The sequence below is a fragment of the Coenobita brevimanus genome, chromosome 92, assembly GCF_032717465.1.
Source record: "Coenobita brevimanus isolate Jiangsu-jjx chromosome 92, ASM3271746v2, whole genome shotgun sequence".
In the NCBI taxonomy this organism is placed as follows: domain Eukaryota; kingdom Metazoa; phylum Arthropoda; class Malacostraca; order Decapoda; family Coenobitidae; genus Coenobita; species Coenobita brevimanus.
In genome coordinates, this window is record NC_137045.1 from 14,134,143 (window position 1) to 14,154,197 (window position 20,055).

Sequence of the window (20,055 nt, forward strand, 5' to 3'; positions counted from 1 at the left end):
CCACTGATGAAAGGGATACGAATGATTAAAAATATCTGACTTTATTTGGAATATTTATTGTTGTAAAAGATAAACAGAGTATCTATACAACAAAAGAAGGTGGTGGGTCCACACACCTTCAGCCAATACATCAATCCTGGGTGAAGCCACACCATGGTTAGGCTATACATTCGTGGGTGTAGCTATACGCCCTTTGATAAATATTAGCAATAAGTTGTAAACTATAGAACTATTCCTACAGTGTATTACATACAGGAGTGAGAAGTAGTATCAGAGTAGTGTAGGAATATTTTCACTTACACTTAACACCTTTTCCCACCATACTGATGTCTGATCTACTGCATATACAGAGTACTATGTAACTTTCACAACAATAAATATCAATCACTCAACAATTTACATTATTTTTTTTAGTGTCCCCAACGACTTTTAAGCATAAGACCATTAATTTTCTGGACATATTATGACAAAAAACTACTCTAAATATGAACTATTCTTCCAGATACATCGAAATATTAAACAGACAGGCTAAATATATCCTCTGGCCTGAATGCACAATGGTTTACGTTCAATGAAAACTGCGTTATTGAAGTTTGTCATATAAAACGTTTTCTGTTCTTTGACAGTGTAAAGCAAAATTGACTAAGCGATTATCAACATAACTTTAATTCATTCCCATATACGAAAATAATTTCCAAAAAGTCATATAATACAAACTGACATTTTGAACCGTGGTTCATTATATGATTATTTACTTTTCAGTGCAAGTCAGTGATTAATTGCATTTTCATTCTTCAATTAATGGTGCGTAATAAAATACCTTTGCCGGATAAGAGCGAACACAGATTACACTGGGATGGACTGTCTGTAAACACAACCGAGTTCAACAGAGAGAAAGACGGAGGTAATCATGGCAGAAGATGCTGTGTTTGACTTCATTCACATGGAGGCGGTGGCATATGTATTCCAAGGAGAGAGTGTGTCACAGGTAAAGAATACGTAAGCTTTGCAACCCGATCTGGGTAGGAAATGAAGAGGGGAAATTGTTCGTTTTCTATGGGTTTTACTGGTTGACAGTATAGCAGTTAGTTACGGCATGTATGTTGAAGTAGAAAAAGCAAAATAACCTGTGCATACTAAGGACTACTTTAGGTTGTAATGGGAGTGTGGTGTTCTATACTGATGTTATTTGTGATTTTCCAGGATGAGGCCATTTCAAAGTTGGAGCACATGGGATTTGCCACTGGCTACCGACTTGTGGAACGGTGAGAAAATACATTAAAACAGTATGATAAATTCTCTCTCTCTCTCTGAGGAGGAGTAAACAATGCATCAGGAACTAGATGTAGATAGTCTATACAGTACTATACAAGACTTTTTTGTTCCAAAATGTAGATACTTTTAGAAGGCTGTTCTGGTGGCCCTTAACTATTTAGTGCAAATGAATTGCTTCACATATATATTTAGATAAGAAACAGGGAAGTGAAAAAGTTACTACATGACAGTTTTGTGATACCAACACTAACGTATAGAAGTGAAGCTTGGACGTTGTTGGAAAGACACAAGTCAAGAGTGAGAGCAGTGGAAATGAGTTATTTAAGAGGAGCCTGTGGAGTCACATGGAGAGACAGGCTGACGAATGAGGATATAAAGGAGCGTTGTGGTGTGGATGTGGATGTGATAGGAAGTTTTATGAGGAACACACTGAGGTGGTTTGGCCATGTGGAGAGGTTGGAGGGTGAAAGACTGACGAAGAGAGTGTATGTGAGTGAGGTGGAGGGGGAGGCTGAGGATGAGATGCAGGGATGGGGTGGAGAGATATTTGAGAGAGGGGGGTGTGAGTTGGGAGCAGGGCAGTGAAATGGCGGGGGACAGGACGAAGTGGAGGCGATTTGTTTGTGGCCACCCCAAACGGGATTGAGGCATCTGGCAATAGATAGATAGACATATATACTGTAGCTGGAACAGAAGCATCTGGAACCAGCAGTACATTTTGTGTGCTGGATAACCATAGGACTTCCAGGAATATGATTTTTCCATCAAGGGAATGCTGTCAATACAAGTTACTTATGTTTGGGAGTGTCTGACTGTATAGAAGGCTGGGTTGAAGTGGAGAGAAGTGGTTGAGTTGAGTATGGATATGAGATATGATTTGGATTTTTTCTTTTTTTCTAAACTCAGTAAAGCAACACTGATGCCATCTGGTTTATGAGGTATCTTTATTTATGTATAAACATGGTTGATTGTGCACAAGACTTCTGTGTGCTTGATGTGGGCAATAAAAGGATTGGTTGCTGGATAGCTGTGGATATGCCAGACCTGTGAATTCATGTCAGTACTGTAATCAGTTGTTATGCATACTGCATATGTATGGACTTTTAATTTAAACCAACTCTTGCAGGCTGACAAGAGAATCCAGCCGATACAAGGATGAGCTGGACATTATGAAGTACATCTGTAAGGATCTGTGGGTGACAGTCTACAAGAAACAGATTGATAACCTGCGCACAAACCACCAGGGTGTATATGTCCTGCACGACAACCGCTTCCGCCTCCTATCCCACATGGCTAATGGCAAACAATACCTTCAGTATGCACCCAGAGTCAGTACTAATGGACCTGTGTCTTGATGGTGGAATGAGGGGGCAGGAAATAGCATTGATGAATGATGATACAGTACTTGCAGTATGCACCCTGAGTCAGTACAAAGAGTTATGCTTGTTTTGGAAAGAAGAATGTAGTGGCAGGAAAGAGTAATGACATACTGGTACTCATTCCTCAATGCAAAGTCTACATTAGGAAGTCTGTGGGGAATATGGTACCCAAATGACAATTTTGAGTGAGACCTATTCATGGCTCATGGTTGAAGGGCTAACTGTAAATACAGACTGCAATATGTACAGCATATTCCGTATGTATATGTTCATCATTCATTGCCAGACGCCATGTATCCCAAACGGGGTGGTCAACGGCTTAGAGTTAATTGTTTTACAGGGAGGGGCACTAATCCTCCACCAACCCCACTTGACACGTAGGGATGCCAACAGCATCTGGTGTTCCCAGGCGGTCACCCATCCAAGTACTAACCAGACCCAACGTTGCTTAACTTCGCTGATCGGACGGGAAGCGGTGTACTCATATACAGCATATAAATACATATACAGTACAGTAAAACCTCTACAACTCGGCATAATACACGTGCAAGCCTTTTTTTTTTTTTTTTTTTTTTTGTGAGAAAGAAGGAACCAAAGGCCATGAGCCCACAGTAACAGTTCCCTCCAAGAGAAAAACAAAATACAATATAGAGCCAAATTCAAGATCCGATCATTTTGAGATGCCTGGACACACTATGTTTGAAAGACTGGAGATCATAGGCAGCAGGAAATACAGACAGAGGGAGACAGTTCCAGAGCTGACCTGTTGCATAAATGAAAGACTGGGAGTAACGGTTAACTCTTGCATTAGAGAGTTGGACAGAAAAAGGATGAGAGTTTGCCTGTCGTAGAGGTGGAGGAATGCAAGCAGACAGTTCAGAGGAGCAGTGACCATTAAAGTAGCGATAGAAAAGAGATAAAGATGCAACAGTGCGGCGAAGAGACAGAGGTTGAAGGGAGTCAGTAAGAGGAGGAGAGTTAATGAGACGAAAAGCCTTTGACTCCACCCTATTGAGAAGAGCTGTATGTGGGGAGCCTCCCCACACATGAGAGTTGTACTCCACACAGGGGCGGATAAAACCCCTGTATAGAGTCAACAATTGCGCAGGGGTAAAGAAAGAGCGGAGTCGGCTAAGCACACCCAATCTCTTGGAAGCAGATTTTACAAGAGATGTAATATGATCTTTCCAAGATAAGTCCCGAGTAAATGAAACCCCAAGCATGTTCAAGGATGATGCAGGATTAAGCTGAATATTATTAAACATTAGTGGGTATACCTGTGGAAGATTTTGTCGGGTTGATAGGTGTAAGAACTGAGTCTTAGATGCATTAAAGACAACCATATTATTTTTACCCCAGTCAGAGATACGAGCCAAGTCAGACATTAGGTGTGCCATAGCCTCATCCCTTGTTTGTTGAAGTAACTGTTGAGATGGGCGTTGCGGGAACCGAATGGAAAGGTGAAGGGTGGAGTCATCAGCGTATGAGTGGATAGGGTTAGATGTACAGCTTAGAAGATCATTGATGAATAAAAGGAAGAGAGTTGGTGATAGGACAGAGCCCTGAGGAATACCACTGTTGATAGATCTAGGAGAAGGACGATGGCCGTCTACAACAGCGGCTATAGAACGACCAGAAAGGAAGCTAGCAATGAAGGCACAGATAGAAGGATAGAAACCGTAGGAGGGCAGTTTGGAAATTAAAGATTTATGCCAGACTCGATCGAAAGCCTTTGAGATGTCAAGTGCAATGGCAAAGCTTTCGCCAAAGTCCCGAAAGGAGGATGACCAGGAGTCTGAAAGGTAGGTGAGAAGATCGCCAGTGGAGCGTCCCTGACGGAACCCATACTGACGATCGGAAAGAAGGTTGTGATAGGAAAGATGCCTTAAAATTTTTCTATCAAGAATTGACTCGAAAACTTTTGAAATACAGGACGTTAAAGCAATTGGACGATAGTTGGAGGGTTGGGAGTGGTCACCCTTCTTTGGGACTGGCTGAATGAGAGCAAACTTCCAGCAAGAAGGAAAGGTACAAGTTGACAGACAAAGACGAGAGAGTTTGCCTTGCCGAGTTAGCCTATTTGCCGAGTTGTAGGGATGAACTTTAAGTTCCCCCCCAGCACACACACACACAAAAGGAAAAAAATTGAAAAAAATTAAAAGTTTTTACAATAAACAGTAAAAGCTGCCTTACCATGACTCCGTGCAGTTATAGGGTGTATTCCAGGCATGGAGGAGGACTTTTGGTAGTTTTTGGAGGTGTTAGAGGTCCTCAAGATCACTTTTGAGCACACATTTACTATACTGTACTTGACACTGTACACTGTGTACAGCACAATTAATGCTATAAAGGCCATACTGTAATGTATTTATCACTTGTACTATACTGGGGAACTAAACACAAACATTACTGTACAACTCGGCATCTTACCGAGTTGGGGGGATTTTTGCCGACTCTCTTCCTCTCGTGTGCATTTTTGGGAATTTTTGAATTTTAATTTTTTAATTGAATATTTTGGAGACTTCTCGAGTTGTAGAGGTTTCTGTCTTGAAGGATGACAAATTGTAGAGGTTTTACTGTATATACCAGTATATAATAAATTATTTCAGAACAACTCATGAATTATGAGCAACTTCATGTGAATCATAGCTACTTAATTACAGTATCAGCAGCCTACTTAAAGAATTTTGAGTAAACCAACTATAATCAAACATTTGTAGGAAGACATTCTTGTTACCGCCACCTAGTATAAATTCTCGCATTGGGCATGAGGCAGTAGGGAGATAGTATTGTTTACCAAATATTCAGTATATACAACAGCAAGCAGTGCCCTTTACTATTTCTGATGTACAGTGTTTTTAGTGCAGACAAAAACCAGATGGCTAGGGAGGTTTCATGAAGGATTCATATGAGTAATAGCTGTTCTGTTTCATCTCTAACACATCAAAATATATGTTCAGCTTCAGAGAGGCTCCTTAAACAAGAGATTAGAAACTGTTCACTAAGTTTCTAAAAATAGGATTAAGCTTACAAGAAACTCCACAAAATGAAAGGGTTACAGTAGATACAGTCCTTCCTTTAACTAGGCAGCACTGTATTTAGGACTGAATGGTGGATGGATGGAAAAACAATAACTGTATCTTACCTCACAGTACCTGGCCTTCACATGTGGTCTTGTGAGGGGCTGCCTGGCCAACCTGGGGGTCACATGTGTGGTCACTGCTGAGGTCACTCACCTCCCTGCGTGCAAGTTTCAAATACAAGTTCAACGTGGCTGAGGTAGCAAGAGGACATAGTGGAAGACTTATTATCTTCAGATCTGTGCCTGGATGATTATTTCGATAAGGATCGGTACAGGCATTCATAACTATAAGTCGAGGAAGTGTGATGATAAAATGTTGCTTGAAGTGAAACAACTTTAAGTTATGGACATGAATTTGGCTGATGATTGAAGGCCTAAAAACTTTTTTTTTCTTTTAATCATGAATGACTGCAGTGAAAAAAATGGAATGCTTTTCATCAGCAATCTAAAAACAAACAGAAAATGCGAATTTCTGAAAAAGTAAGACCTTTTGTAGATAGTTGAAATATGCCATATTTATATACAGTACATTTTACTGTAAAACTGCATTACTTGAGATGTCAGATCACCTCTCATGCAGTCCCAAATCCACTCCATGAAGAAAAAAAATATATCAGTTTTCCCTCCCACATCAACAGTTGTGAGTAATTAAGTACACTGTATGTACACCTGAAAGCACTAATTTCTCCCCTCCTAGTAGCTGGAGTCGCAGCCACTGAGCGACCAGGCGATCAAACACCCCACACCCACCACCCCTACCCCAACCCCAGTGTAAACGTTGTTGGACAGTTGTGGAACGGCCACATTGTATAAAAACAATAATGACACTATGTGATGTTACATAGTGTCATTATTGTTTTTATAATCTGAACCAGAGGGGTAAGGATATAAGAGGTATTTCATGTGTAATACTGTGCTGTTATCCACAAGATATGAGAATGGCACAAAAATGAAAGAACACCTACAATGAATTGTGTGTTATTGTTTATATACAGTACTTATGTCCTATATTATAATGTTTCATATAAGTATAGTACAGTAAACAATATCTGTTGAAAGATACGATGTAATTTCTTATCCATTCTTGCTCCTACCTCCACCACCCTCCTCTCTGGGTTCCTGTCTCCATCAAATGCCCCTCATACCCACTTGCCTCCCACTCCTACCCTTTGTTAACCAACATAAACTAAGATAATGAAATGATCCATCAGGTATTGATCATATCATATACACCTCTGTATTAAACACCAACAAATCAATTACGTACAGTACTTCGGTATACCTGCCAACTATTTCATCCTGTTGTAAGCCATTACACGACACGCACTGCAAGTTGGACCTTGTGTTATGAGGATGTACAGTTGTTTATCGTTAACACAGGTTATATGTGGTTTTGGACGTCCATTAATTCACATTAACGTGGCAATTTAAGCCATACATTATAAACATGTAAGGTTTATGTTCCTGTCATTATTAAATGAACGAAACATGTATATAGACAATAACACACAATTCACTGTAGGTCTTCTTTTATTTTTGTGCCATTCTCATATGTTGTGGATAACAGCACAGTACAGTATTACACATTAAATATCTTTATATACGTACCTCTACTGGTTCTGATTGTCTATAAAAACATTAATGACATTATATAACATCACCAACTTTGGCCGTTCCACACCTATTCAACAATGTTTACACGGGTTTGGGTAGGGACGGTGGGTGTGGGGTGTTTGATTCCCTGCTCACTCAGTGGCAGCGACTCCAGCTCCTAGGGGGGGAGAAATTAGTGCTTTCAGGTGTAAAGTAATTACTGGTATATTGATCAGACTTTCTTTTTCAGTCTCTTCCAAGTCCTCCTTTACCTTTTCAGCCCATGAACATCATTATTTCTCTTGCTATTGCCTGATGGCTATATATAACTTACGCAAGATGTTCAGCAGTGAACAGGTTGTTGAAGGCTATACCATATGTAGTCCCCAGGTCAAAGTGTCTCCTGAGTAAATAGTTTGGTGCAAACAAAAGTAAAATAAAATTTGTCATCATAGTAAAGGGGGTACTTTACTGTCCGTAACCTGTGGTATTCTAGCAATAAATAATCTGTACACTTGTGTGACTCAGTATTTTGTGTGTCTAAACCATATATATTCTATCTGTGATGAGCATTACCATACCAGTTACTTGGCTGTTATAAACACATCAAACTGGTCATCTGCATATTTGATTCCATACACTCTTGAAAGCATACAAATAAACAGTATTGGAATAAAGGTTTTGCCATCCTTGATCTGATTTTGTATTTTAGGAATACAGTACCTTATGTAAAAAGGAATTATATTACTATATTCTACAAATATACAGACAATAATTTCAAGGGTTTACTTTATACATTATTTTCCAGCTTCTTGAAAGGCTTACCTAATTTCCCCTCACTGTGTATGAAGTAAAACTATGCTGTTTTGTTTCATCCACGGTGTCCCATCAGGAGCACAGGAGACAGTGACTAGTTGCATACCCTTGAATAAGATTATGTGAGCAATAAACCCCAGATATCTCGTGGATTTAAATCTCTACAGGCTACGTGCAACTGGAGTACTTTAACCCACTAGACCACAAGGCTTTCTTGTGATACCAAAGCTTCTTGTAAGGAAGTCTGTACAAGGATACGAGTAAATTATCATCAAAAATCATGTTTGCACTTTTCATTATGACATTTATCGAGCTTGGTTGTGAAGGGTTTGATTTTATACTTTACTGTCCATATGAGCTGAAGAATGGTTCATAGTGGCGAAGAGCTATCCTGTATATTCACCCTAAAATATAGTCAGTCCTTCAAATCTAGAATGGGAGCTGGTGAATTACTACTATAAATGAAGCATACTCTTGGCTGATCATTTACCTTAAAAAAAAAAAAAAAAAAAAAAAAAAAAAAAAGGACTAGCTTTAGCTGCATAATCTGGCAACAGCTAGAAAAAATTACTAAATTCTACCACTTCCATATTGGTTCATCAAAATAGATTTAACCTTTCAAGACGAAAAGATCTGAACCCTTCAATCCAATGATATATATTTTCTTTCTTACTACTCATGATTTGCTTCAGTTCAGGAAGGTACCAAAACAGTAAAAGGATTACCTACTGAAGGCTATGTCTAACCTCCCCAGTTCAAAAGCTTTCTCGTTATCTGACTAAAACCTTCTGAAGATGGGAAGAATAGAATTAATTTTAAATCACATGACTGAAGGATATAAGTTCAATACATACAGCATCATCCACTCTAAAATACTGAGGTGTGACACCACTCCTGAGTAGATCAATAACACTGTAAATGGTTATTTTCCATAACCTTATTATGTGGTCACTCTAGTTAGTCCATGTGCAGATATATTTTCCACACTAGGTGGGGGCACTCGACATCCACTCACTCAATGTAGTGCTGCTTTGCGTGTCTGCTTTTTCCTCTCTTGTCTTGCTTTTCTTCTTTGTTTCCTCTTCCTTCTGCCTACAGGTGACTTTACACTCCCTCTTCCGTCCTTCTTTCTTTCATTCTTTCCCTTTCCTTCTGCATATGGGTGACTCTACACTGAGTGACACGCCAAATGGTTTCCTGTACACCAGGAAACCATTTGCTACACTGGGTGATAACCATATAACCAACTTTTGGCGTCTAGTGGTTTAGTGGGTAATTAAGGCGCTCCAATCGGATTAAATCTGTACAGGTTTATATCCAAGGTGTGGTTGGGGTTTATTGCTCATGTAATGCCACTCAGACATGAGTGAGGCTGGTCACTCTCATCTTTAATGTCAGGACCAACTTGCCTAGACACAGGCTCCTATGCTCCTCGTGGGGCAACACAGGACTAGATGAGGGATGGATGGATGGATGAAAGATGAGGGATAAATATTGCTTTTTATTGATATAACAAAACATAACACATCTACCATTCAGAGACAATGTACTATGTATTTGATGTATGTACACACACACTATATCATGAATTATAGTACCTAGCCAATCACAAATGAAAAACAAAAATATATAAATCCAGTAATAGGGTCTTACCAACAAAAGTTACCCTGGACTGTTATAATGCCCTCATTCCAGGGTCTAAAGTAACATTGCACATCATTTTAAGTTTGAACATAACACTGCCCACAGAGAAAATCACAACAAATATCAAATATATACTGGTATGTATTGTATTAAAACAATGCAAGCTCTGGTGTGATTCTCTTGTATCCCTATACAAGTAAAAAAAGAAAGGACAATACAGTATATTGACTTATAATGCTCCATAGTTGAGATATCCTTCACTTCTTTTGGGGGGAAGGGGGGCATGGGAGAAAAGGCCATAGACTTACAGCCTAAGCAGAAGCAAAGTAGCCATTATTGTCGCAGGGACTGTGAGATGGTTCAGAATACAGAGTGACAAGCAGGTATTATCAGTTTCATAATAATGGTGAGCAGGGTTGACTGTGTCCTAGCAGCAGTAAACAGTTGCCAGTACTGATATGATAATTTACAATGCAGAGCTCTGGGCATACAACTGCAATATACAGTACTTGATATATTGGCACATAAACAGGTCCAGGTCAACAGCATACCACTGCTAAAAGTCTTCCACAGTGTTAGTAAAGTCTGCGTGTCCCCAGAAATCTTCCTTTGGCATATCTGGTTGTGCAGCTTCAGCTGGCTCAGCCTCCTGCACTGGTAAGCCAATAATGTTGTGCCATAAAATGACAGTAAAGATGTAAAGTGCAAAATCTTCCAAAAAACATTTACCAATAGTGATAATGAGAGCATAAGATGAGATTGTGGCCTGCTTCACCCCACACAACATGAGGGCCATACCCAAGAGACCAGAACCACTCCTACTGCTACTGATAATAATATTTCTCTGACTCCACAGATGGTGAATCTCCCATACCAAAAAGGGAACTGAAATGCTGTTTGATACAACATAACCAAGACTGTTTGACAACAAAATACAAACTAATAAGGCAATAAATATAGGCACCAATGAGGACTTGAGAGCCTTAACTGGAGAAGTATGATGTGTAATGTCCTCTTGGCCACTCCCACTTTGTACACCACCAGCCCCGAGACTGCCATTAGCTGCCAGCAGTCTGTTCAGGTTTATCAGCTGCTCCCTCAGGTCTGGCACTGAACCATTCTGAGCTCCAATACCTGAGGACAGCCTGGACTGGCCAAGGTCTGTATATGTGAATCCTCGGCTGTCACTGTTACTCTCTGGTGGTTCGTCTACTGGTCGGTTCGAGGTGGGGTTGCTGGACGGAGTGGGGAGAGAGGCACTAGGTGGAGAAGTTTCTGGCAAAGCTGGAGTAACAGATGCCTCAGAAATGCTTGGTGACTCCTCAAGCTCTGTAAATTGTTAATATAAAATCAGCGAGAAGGATACATCATAACTGTAGTGTGATACAGCATCACTTTTCAAGATTGATCGCATTATTTCAACAGTCCTGACTTCCTCTCTTCAGTGCCTCTATACATAAATAGTGTACTTAATATAAATTCACTACACCAAAGATGAGACTACTTTTTAACCCCTTAACCGCAGGGCGTCACTTTCATGATGCTTGGGAGCAAGGGATCATACCGTGGGGCGTCACTTTTGCGATTCTGTGTTATTTTGAATTCGCCCAGGCTTTCAAGTGGTAGCTTGTATCATCTATCAGTACTGCCAATGTCCAACATTAGTCAGCACCCCTAATCTCATCTGTACTCCCATCCATTGTTGACAATTTTGCCATTTCTCCCCGTTCTTGACTCCCCTCCCTACCTTCCCTCCATTACCCTCTCCTCTCGCCTGCCCGGCCGTGCTACGCTAAGTAAATCTTCCCTGGAATTTTCCACTGATTTCATCCATTGAAATAGCCCTATGCCCTATTCTTATACCAAATAATATATACCAAAAAGAAATAAGGTAAGTGAGATTGCCATACACCTGGAATTGGCTAATTATCACCTGACAACACCTCATGTGCACTCGTTCGTTAATTTTCGCTGTTTATTTCCCCTTGAAATATGCCGTTTAATCTATTCTCGTACTAAAAATATATATAAGGAGGGAAGGGAGAAGCCTAAGAGATATTTACATTCACCTGGAACTACCTAATTTATAATGTATTGTCTAGATTTCCTGCCAATCATTTCACTGCTATATATTAGCAGCTGTCAAGAGGCTGACGTTGGCAGTTTTTCCCTAGGTAGGCCACCCTGGCCCACCCCTATCAGTTCACTGTCATCTTCCAAGGTGAAGATACATCTGTTTGCTCCTGCTAACTTCCACCGCTTTTTACCCCCATGCAAAGGGCCCTGTGACCTTTACCCCCTAATAAACCTCGTGTGGAAAGAGGTAAAGGGCTGACAATTGAAAGAGAGTGACTACGATCTTTCTGTTGAGTAAAACAGTGCAAGTGGAATTGTAAATAATGTGTAAACAGCAAGTGAATGCAATGAATGTAAATATAAGTGAACAGTGGAAAATAGTTTTATAAGTTACTTCAAGTGACAGTGCATAACACAGTGTAAATAAAATAGAAATGTAAATAAAATAGAGAACGTAAATAGAAATGTAAATGAGTAGTATTATAAGAATACGAGTATATATACTAGGAGTAATGAAAGTGAAAGTTTCACTGTAGCATGTATGAATATTATGAGTTATGACAGTGAAGGTGAAAGTGACATTCACTCTCAATGCTAGTATACAGGACAAGAAAGTGAATGCTACGTATTTTACTGAAAGAAATTGAATGCCTACAGTGACAATAAACTACTATTACTGAAGGAAACTTATGGATAAAGACTGCAGATATATATAAGTGTTATATAGTAATAGAAATATAAACTGTGAGTGTTTTTATGAATAATAAATGACAACACCAGCGGCGAACTAGCGCAAGTGGGAAGGTCATACACCCCCGTAATTTTCATTGCTTTCACAGTTTTTTTTTCTTTGGAATATGGATTCCAAACTATCTGAGAATCATAGAATGGTGTTTCTAGTGATAATATCAGGCTGTGGTAATCATATTACGGGTTGTCGGGAAGTGTAAAGTGAAGACTTCGTTATCCAACTTCAGAGGTCTCCACAGGTCCTACGGTACTCGACGAAGGCTCAACAAACACCCCAGGATAAAGCTGAAGGTATGTGCCATAAGCATATGTGATTTTAATATTCTAGGACTAATAACTGATTTTTGGCAAATATTTTTGAGTCTGTTGGAGCGCGAATATGCCCACGGGTGCCGCAAGAAAAAGCAAATCAAGCCCGCGGTTAAAGGGTTAAATGGCTTACTGGGTACACTTTAGGATCTTTGATTCAGATCAGAAAGTCAGAGCATGTTTTGGAGAATGACATCTATAAATAGGTCTATTCTGTCTTTCCATATCCCTCTCTTTGTGCCACTATGTGATGCAGATATGAGACCGCAGCGGCCAGTTATAGTATTAAATATAGCCAAAATGATTTGGTACAGTACTGGTACAAAAAGGATCATCATCATGTGCACTAGCTCCTTCATAAGCTACATAATTTACCCCCTTAGGTCTGCCAGTGCCACCCCTCACCCCTCAAACATTGCCCCCAAAATGAACTACCTGGAATTTTCATCAGAATCAACTTGGATTCTTCCCATGATGGTACCAATATACTGTAACTGGATGGCTAAAAAAGCAGTCAAATGGTACAATCTCTTCCTTTGGTGGGTACCACATACTATAGCTACTGAATTAGGGATAAAAAAAAAAAAATTGTAGCTAAAGGTATTTTTAAATACCATTATATATACAAAATATATATATATATATATATATATATATATATATATATATATATATGTTTCATGCCATGTCCCCCCCCCTTATTCGATAAGGGCTAAGGTGTTGCCCCTGAGTAAATGACTTAAGTTTGTGTATATATATATATATATATATATATATATATACTGGAGATATACATATATATATATATATATATATATATATATATATATATATAGATATATATCTATCTCTCTCTCTCTCTCTCTCTATATATATATATACTGGATATATATATATATATATATATATATATATATATATATATATATATATATACTGGATATATATATATATATATATATATACTGGAGATATACATATATATATATATATATATATATATATATATATATATATACAGTAAAATCTAAGATACTGCACAAACCCATAGAAATCTTAGGCCATCCACCCAAACAAAACTTGGTTTAGGGCTTGCTCACCCAACTTACATTTTCAACACCCTTTCTCATGGTTTCTCTTGCACCACATACTGTACGATGTTATGATACAACACACACAAAAAACTGACTCACTACAATACTCATCTTCAATATTACTTGCACAGATACAAAATGATTCTTCCCCCCCCCCTTCACTAATCCATACAAACTTTTTTATTGTGCTTCAAGCAGGCATGAGGCGATTACAGGGGTATTGTAATCGATTACGATTACTTTGCAAACTTCAGATTACGATTACAATTATGATTACAATCATGATTACATGTACTGTTATGTACTATATAATTACGAGCACATTTCTTTTATACCTGGCACTGATTAAGAAATAGCTGAAGTTAGTTTTTCAAAGGAAAAACAATGTCCATTAATATAAAACTGATATTTTCTAGGGATATATATCTATATGCAAATCATTTTAATATGTACTGCCTGCGTAAGGAAGAACATAGGGTTAAGCTCTGCAGAACCTATGGCGACTGTTACTCTGGATAAAAATATACTGTACAGTGCTATGTCCAGTAAGTTGTTCCTTTATTTTTTTAACAATTTGCAATACAAATGTGTTTTAATAATTCAAGCACTGAGACTTTTCTTCACTTTGTCCTTGAATCTTTCATTCTATTAACTTTTCTACCAACTGAGATCTTCCCAGGTGATATTATTCTAGCTTAGGTAGGATATTACATGGAAGCCTCTAAGTGATAACCCACAATTCACTTTTGTTTTCATATTACTTATGGACTTTTATGTTGTATAACTGACTGACTGACACTGAACTACAGTATTTTATTCTTGACGAGTATCTGTGGACGAATAACTTATCTCGGACCTTGTAATTGTAAAACTAACCATGATTCCTATTACAATATGAGAGTAATTAATTACAATTGCGATTACAGTAACCCCTCCAATATCCGGATCAATAGAGCCATAGGCAGGTCCGGATAGTGGTCCTGTCCGGATATTGGGCCCCAGCTTATGGACTAGTACTTACGGACCCTAACTCTGAAAAACACCTATACAACTCCCTCTGGACATGCATAGCACCTATTTAAGACCCAAATCACACCAATAAGGGACATAAAAGACTGAAATAAATGCAAAAGAACCATAAAATGAGGTTTTAGAGGTGAGTTTATACAATATTAAACATTCTGGGTACTTACAAGTCCCTTGGTCTTGGACTGGTTTGAACCGCCAGTTTGCAGTCCACAGTTAATCCTCTGCACTCTAAATTCTAATTTCTTAACACTGCACAACACTGTAAATTCCTGTGTGTTCTAGTGGCAAGGTATTGCAGTTTATTCACTGTTTATTCACAAAAAACAAGCACCTGTGGCTTGCACTGTTATGAGTATCTGCTCTCCATCGGAGTTAAGCTGTGACTGGTGATGTTGGTGGGGTAACAGAGTTGCCAGATCGCAACAGCCACATTACCAATCTCCTCAACTTTCATTGTCAAATATAACTTTTCATTACCAAATTCGTAAAGCTAGCATATATTCTTCACTAATTATATATACAAGTGGAAATACATGTAATCACTCTCCTTATAACTAACACCATGTTGATTATTTTCACACTATGTAGGGTAGCAGATTAATCAGAGAGAGCAAACAATCCACCATCTCCATCCTGTGTATCCTCATACATGTGAAAAATCCATTTGGTAATGCATTATTCTAATGCATTACCAAACGAATTTTTCATTACCAAATTGGCCCACACTTGGTAATGAAAAATACCAAATGGCAACCTGACAGGGGAGGGGGGAGGGGGAGGAAGGAAGGGGTGAAGGGACCATGGTGTAACAGCTGTTTGGCGCCAGGCGGGAATTTCAAATTATGGGAGGGAAAAAAGTCAGATTTTTTTCAAATTTTTTGCAGTTTTTGGCCCATTTTGGGAATATTGGATCCCAGGAGGATTATGTCCGGTTAGTGGGGATGTTCGGATATTGGGCGTTCGGATATTAGAGGGATTACTGTACTTTGAAAAAAATGCCTAAGTAATCGATTACAATTACGATTACACAATAGTCTGTAATTGATGACAATCGACTACGAATACAGATTACGATTAGCCCATGTCTGGCTTCAAGCAGTATTGACAGGACTGGTGCATTTCATTAACATAAAACAATTAATGAAATAAATATGCCCTTGATGCATACAGTAGTGTATGAAATATTATACTTGTACTTTTTAAATATTCCATGCTTACACCCTGCCTAGGCAAACTCTTTCGCCTTTGTCTATCAACTTGTACCTTTCCTTCTTGCTGGAAAATTGCCCTCATTCAGCCAGTCAGAAAGAAAGGTGACCATTCCCGACCCTCAAACTATCGTCCAATTGCTTTAACATCCTGTATCTCAAAAGTTTTCGAGTCATTTCTTAATAGAAAAATTTTAAAGCATCTTTCCTATCACAACCTTCTTTCTGATCGTCAGTATGGGTTCCGTCAGGGACGCTCCACTGGCGATCTTCTCACCTACCTTTCAGACTCCTGGTCATCCTCCTTTCGGGACTTTGGCGAAAGCTTTGCCGCTGCACTTGACATCTCAAAGGCTTTCGATTGAGTCTGGCATAAATCTTTAATTTCCAAACTGCCCTCTTACGATTTCTATCCTTCTATCTGTGCCTTCATCTCTAGCTTCCTTTCTGGTCGTTCTATAGCTGCTGTTGTAGATGGCCATCGTTCGTCTCCTAGATCTATTAACAGTGGTGTTCCTCAGGGCTCTGTCCTATCATCAACTCTCTTCCTTTTATTCATCAATGACCTTCTAAGCTGTACATCTAACCCTATCCACTCATATGCTGATGACTCCACCCTTAACCTTTCCATTCAGTTCCCACAACATCCATCTCAGCAGTTACTTCAGCAAACAAGGGATGAGGCTATGGCACATCTAATGTCTGACATGGCTTGTATCTCTGACTGGGATAAAAATAATCTTGTTGGTTTTAATGCATCAAAGACTCGGTTTTTAAACCTATCAACCTCACAAAATCTTTCACAGGTATACCCACTAATGTTTAATAATATTCAGCTTAATCCTGCATCATCCTTGAACATGCTTGGGGTTTCATTTACTCGGGACTTATTTTGGAAAGATCATATTACATCTCTTGTAAAATCTGCTTTAAAGAAATGAGGTGTGCTAAGCCGACTCCATTCCTTCTTTACCCCTGCACAACTGTTGTCTCTATACAGGGGCTTTATCTGCCCCTGTGTGGAGTACAACTCTCATGTGTGGGGAGGCTTTACCCACGCACCAGTACAGCTCTTCTCAATAGGGTGGAGTCAAAGGCTTTTCGTCTCATTAACTCTCCTCCTCTTACTGACTCCCTTCAACCTCTGTCTCTTCGCCGCACTGTTGCATCTTTATCTCTTTTTCTATCACTACTTCAACAGTCACTGCTCCTCTGAACTGTCTGCATGCATTCCTCCACCTCTACGACAGGCACATAGCACCCGTCTAGCAGCAAACTCTCATTCTTTTTCTGTCCAACTCTCTAATGCAAGAGCTAACTGTTACTCCTAGTCCTTCATTTATGCAACAGGTCAACTCTGGAACTGTCTCCCTTTGTCTGTAATTCCTGCTTCCTATGATCTCCAGTCTTTCAAACGCAATGTGCCCAGGCATCTCGAAATGATCAGATCTTGAATTTGGCTCTCTTTTGTATTTTGTTTTTCTCTTGGAAGGAACAATAATTGCAGGCTCGTGGCCTTTGGTTCCTTCTTCCTCACATATAAAAAAATAAAAAAAAAAGTGTATAAAATGGAGAAACTGCCAGAGTGCTCCAGTGAAAAGTTCCAGACAGGGATTAACTTTTATATCTGTATATTTTATTTAGGCTAGGTTACCAAAATTCTGCAGAACTAATATTTGTGTTAAAGCACCCAGTTAAGTTTATTGACACTGACATCATGCAGAAGGCAATAACATGATTCAAACTCGAAACCCAACTGTCCTAAATCGTACCAGTTGGTGTAGTTAGGTTAAATTAAGTTTACTTAGGTTAGGTTTGATTAAATTAGGTTATTAGGTCAGTAGGAACAAAGTGGTCAATTTTTGGTAGTTCACATCACACAATCCACGAAATCCGACACGACCACATTATAGACCATGTTATTTTATATCTATTCTATTATAAACTTGTTTCTGGAAATATATATTTTACCTGAAAATCCAATATTTAATTACCTCTGATCTCCGCCAACATCTATCAGTAACCAGCCATATTTAACATTCCTAACATGCATTTTTTACATCTGAAAGCTGGCTGTCAAACGCAAGTCAGGTTAGGCTGGATCAGGTTAGGTTTGGTTAAATCATTAAGTTTCCCATTGCTTTGATGAAATACATTGACATGTCCAGTTGGAGCGATGGTTGATAAACAGTGTGGCCAGTTGGAGAGACCGTCCATACCGGTATACAGTACATCCTTCAACTTTGCGATTCACCAATTTTGCGAGGTAGTTTCAAAAGTCGTGTATTATTTAACATTTATGAACTTTGCAGGTGATCACACACTTTGCAAGGTCGAGTCGTCTTCCCGCACTACTTTGCCACGCGAAGTAATGATGTCATGGTTCACTGGGCGTACTGCGCCTCCTTGTTTAGTGGTCTGCCGCCCCGCCATGTTTGTTTGCACCTGTTCCCAACCAAGGTCACTGACCCTCACAATTTTGTGGTGCTCCTCATAATATCCCAGCAGTCTAACCTTGCACAAGTGTTATCATGGAGCCAATGGGTAAGAAGAACAAGACAATAAGTTTGGAGACCAAATTGAAAATGACTGAAAGGAAAAAAGCAGGTAAAGGTAACTGCTATTGGTCGGGAGTTTGGTGTTTTTATGTTTCTTACCTATGATGTTTTCTTATTAATATTACTGTACAGTACATCAGTTCAAGTTTGTTTATCATCGTAAAATTAAGAGGTAGAGTTGAGAGAAAGAGTGGGAAAAAGTGCTTACCTTGGGGTGATGTCGACCAATTTGCCTATAATTCATATATTCAATTGTTTTAATTTCGCGAATTTTGATTTTGCAAGGGTTTTTGTCGACCATATTCTCACACAATTGGAGGAAGGACTGTATACTGCCATGGACAACCTGGCTGCTTCCTAAACTACCCAAAAACAGATATATTTTGCCTTGGGTAGGCCTAATCTCCAAAACAAATGATTTCCATAAAAAAATAAATCACAAAAGTCATTCAAATCACATTGAAACCAACTGGAAAAAATTTTTTTGTTTCAAAATCATGTGATGTGAATTATCGAAAACTGATCAACAAAACAATTTGTGATGAACTTATTATGAACCTGCATCAACCTGAAAGCTCAACATGGCCTGCTGCCATTTGCCAAGGTTTGTATGTAAAATTAATGTGGTTGTACATTTGATATCTTCGAAATTATGCATTTCTGTAACTTTTTAAATCTGCCACAATGGCAATTTAGCTACAGTTTAATAAGAAAAAATATATATATATGTAACTTATGTGCATGGCAGATCTCCTGTTGTTTCACCCATAAAATTAATGATTTATTTTGGCTGCCAACAATGGGTCTAATACACCTACAATAGCCTATTACAATTGTAGCCTGTCCACCACAGACTCTACGACATGCATTCTTAAAAGGAATATGAACACACAAATTATTGAAGAAATGTTGCATACTATAAACAAAAACTAAGAAAAACTGTAAACATTCTTCTATTACTATGATTCAAAACGTGATTTCAAAAGAAACAGTTATCATATAAATATACTGGAGGTTAAAAAAAAAAAAAAAGCAACCCTCGGATATATTCATACAAATAATCCGCACATTGCTTACTCTAAAAACTGCGTCTGGGTTCATGTTTACTACCATACATTCCTGGTTACTATTTAAATAATAGCTGTCAGGTCACCCTACAAGACTTTCCAGTATAATAACAAAGGACAAGAGCAGTAAGCAAAAGGAAGTCAACGTTCGCCCCAACTGTCTAAGGAGTCCTCA

At 38.8% G+C, this 20,055-nt stretch overlaps 2 protein-coding genes across 4 annotated transcripts in view; one reads left to right on the plus strand and one right to left on the minus strand.

Moving 5' to 3' along the window:
* The window catches only part of LOC145412246 (uncharacterized), a 56,662-nt gene that overhangs the window by 36,457 nt on the left and 150 nt on the right, over nucleotides 1-20,055 (minus strand). The window contains exon 2 of one of the 2 annotated variants that reach the window (XR_013899544.1): nucleotides 9,351-11,118. Coding sequence is in view for 1 of the 2 variants with exons in the window: in XM_080282187.1 (XP_080138313.1) it covers nucleotides 10,346-11,118 (773 nt within the window). In the remaining variant the exon portion in view is untranslated. Of the gene's footprint in view, nucleotides 1-8,564; nucleotides 11,119-20,055 lie in introns of those variants that run through there. The other variant, XM_080282187.1, reaches the window with a different exon arrangement.
* Trs33 (trafficking protein particle complex subunit Trs33) lies at nucleotides 858-8,424 on the plus strand. Of its 2 annotated transcripts, XM_080282188.1 has the most exons (4): nucleotides 858-988; nucleotides 1,204-1,265; nucleotides 2,402-2,603; nucleotides 5,807-8,424. In XM_080282188.1, the coding sequence occupies exons 1-4, from the start codon at nucleotides 911-913 to the stop codon at nucleotides 5,930-5,932; spliced, it is 468 nt and encodes a 155-aa protein (XP_080138314.1). In that variant the 5' UTR covers nucleotides 858-910; the 3' UTR covers nucleotides 5,933-8,424. The 2 variants fall into 2 exon arrangements, with proteins under 2 accessions (XP_080138314.1, XP_080138315.1); XM_080282189.1 differs by lacking the exon at nucleotides 1,204-1,265 and having other exon boundaries at nucleotides 869-988.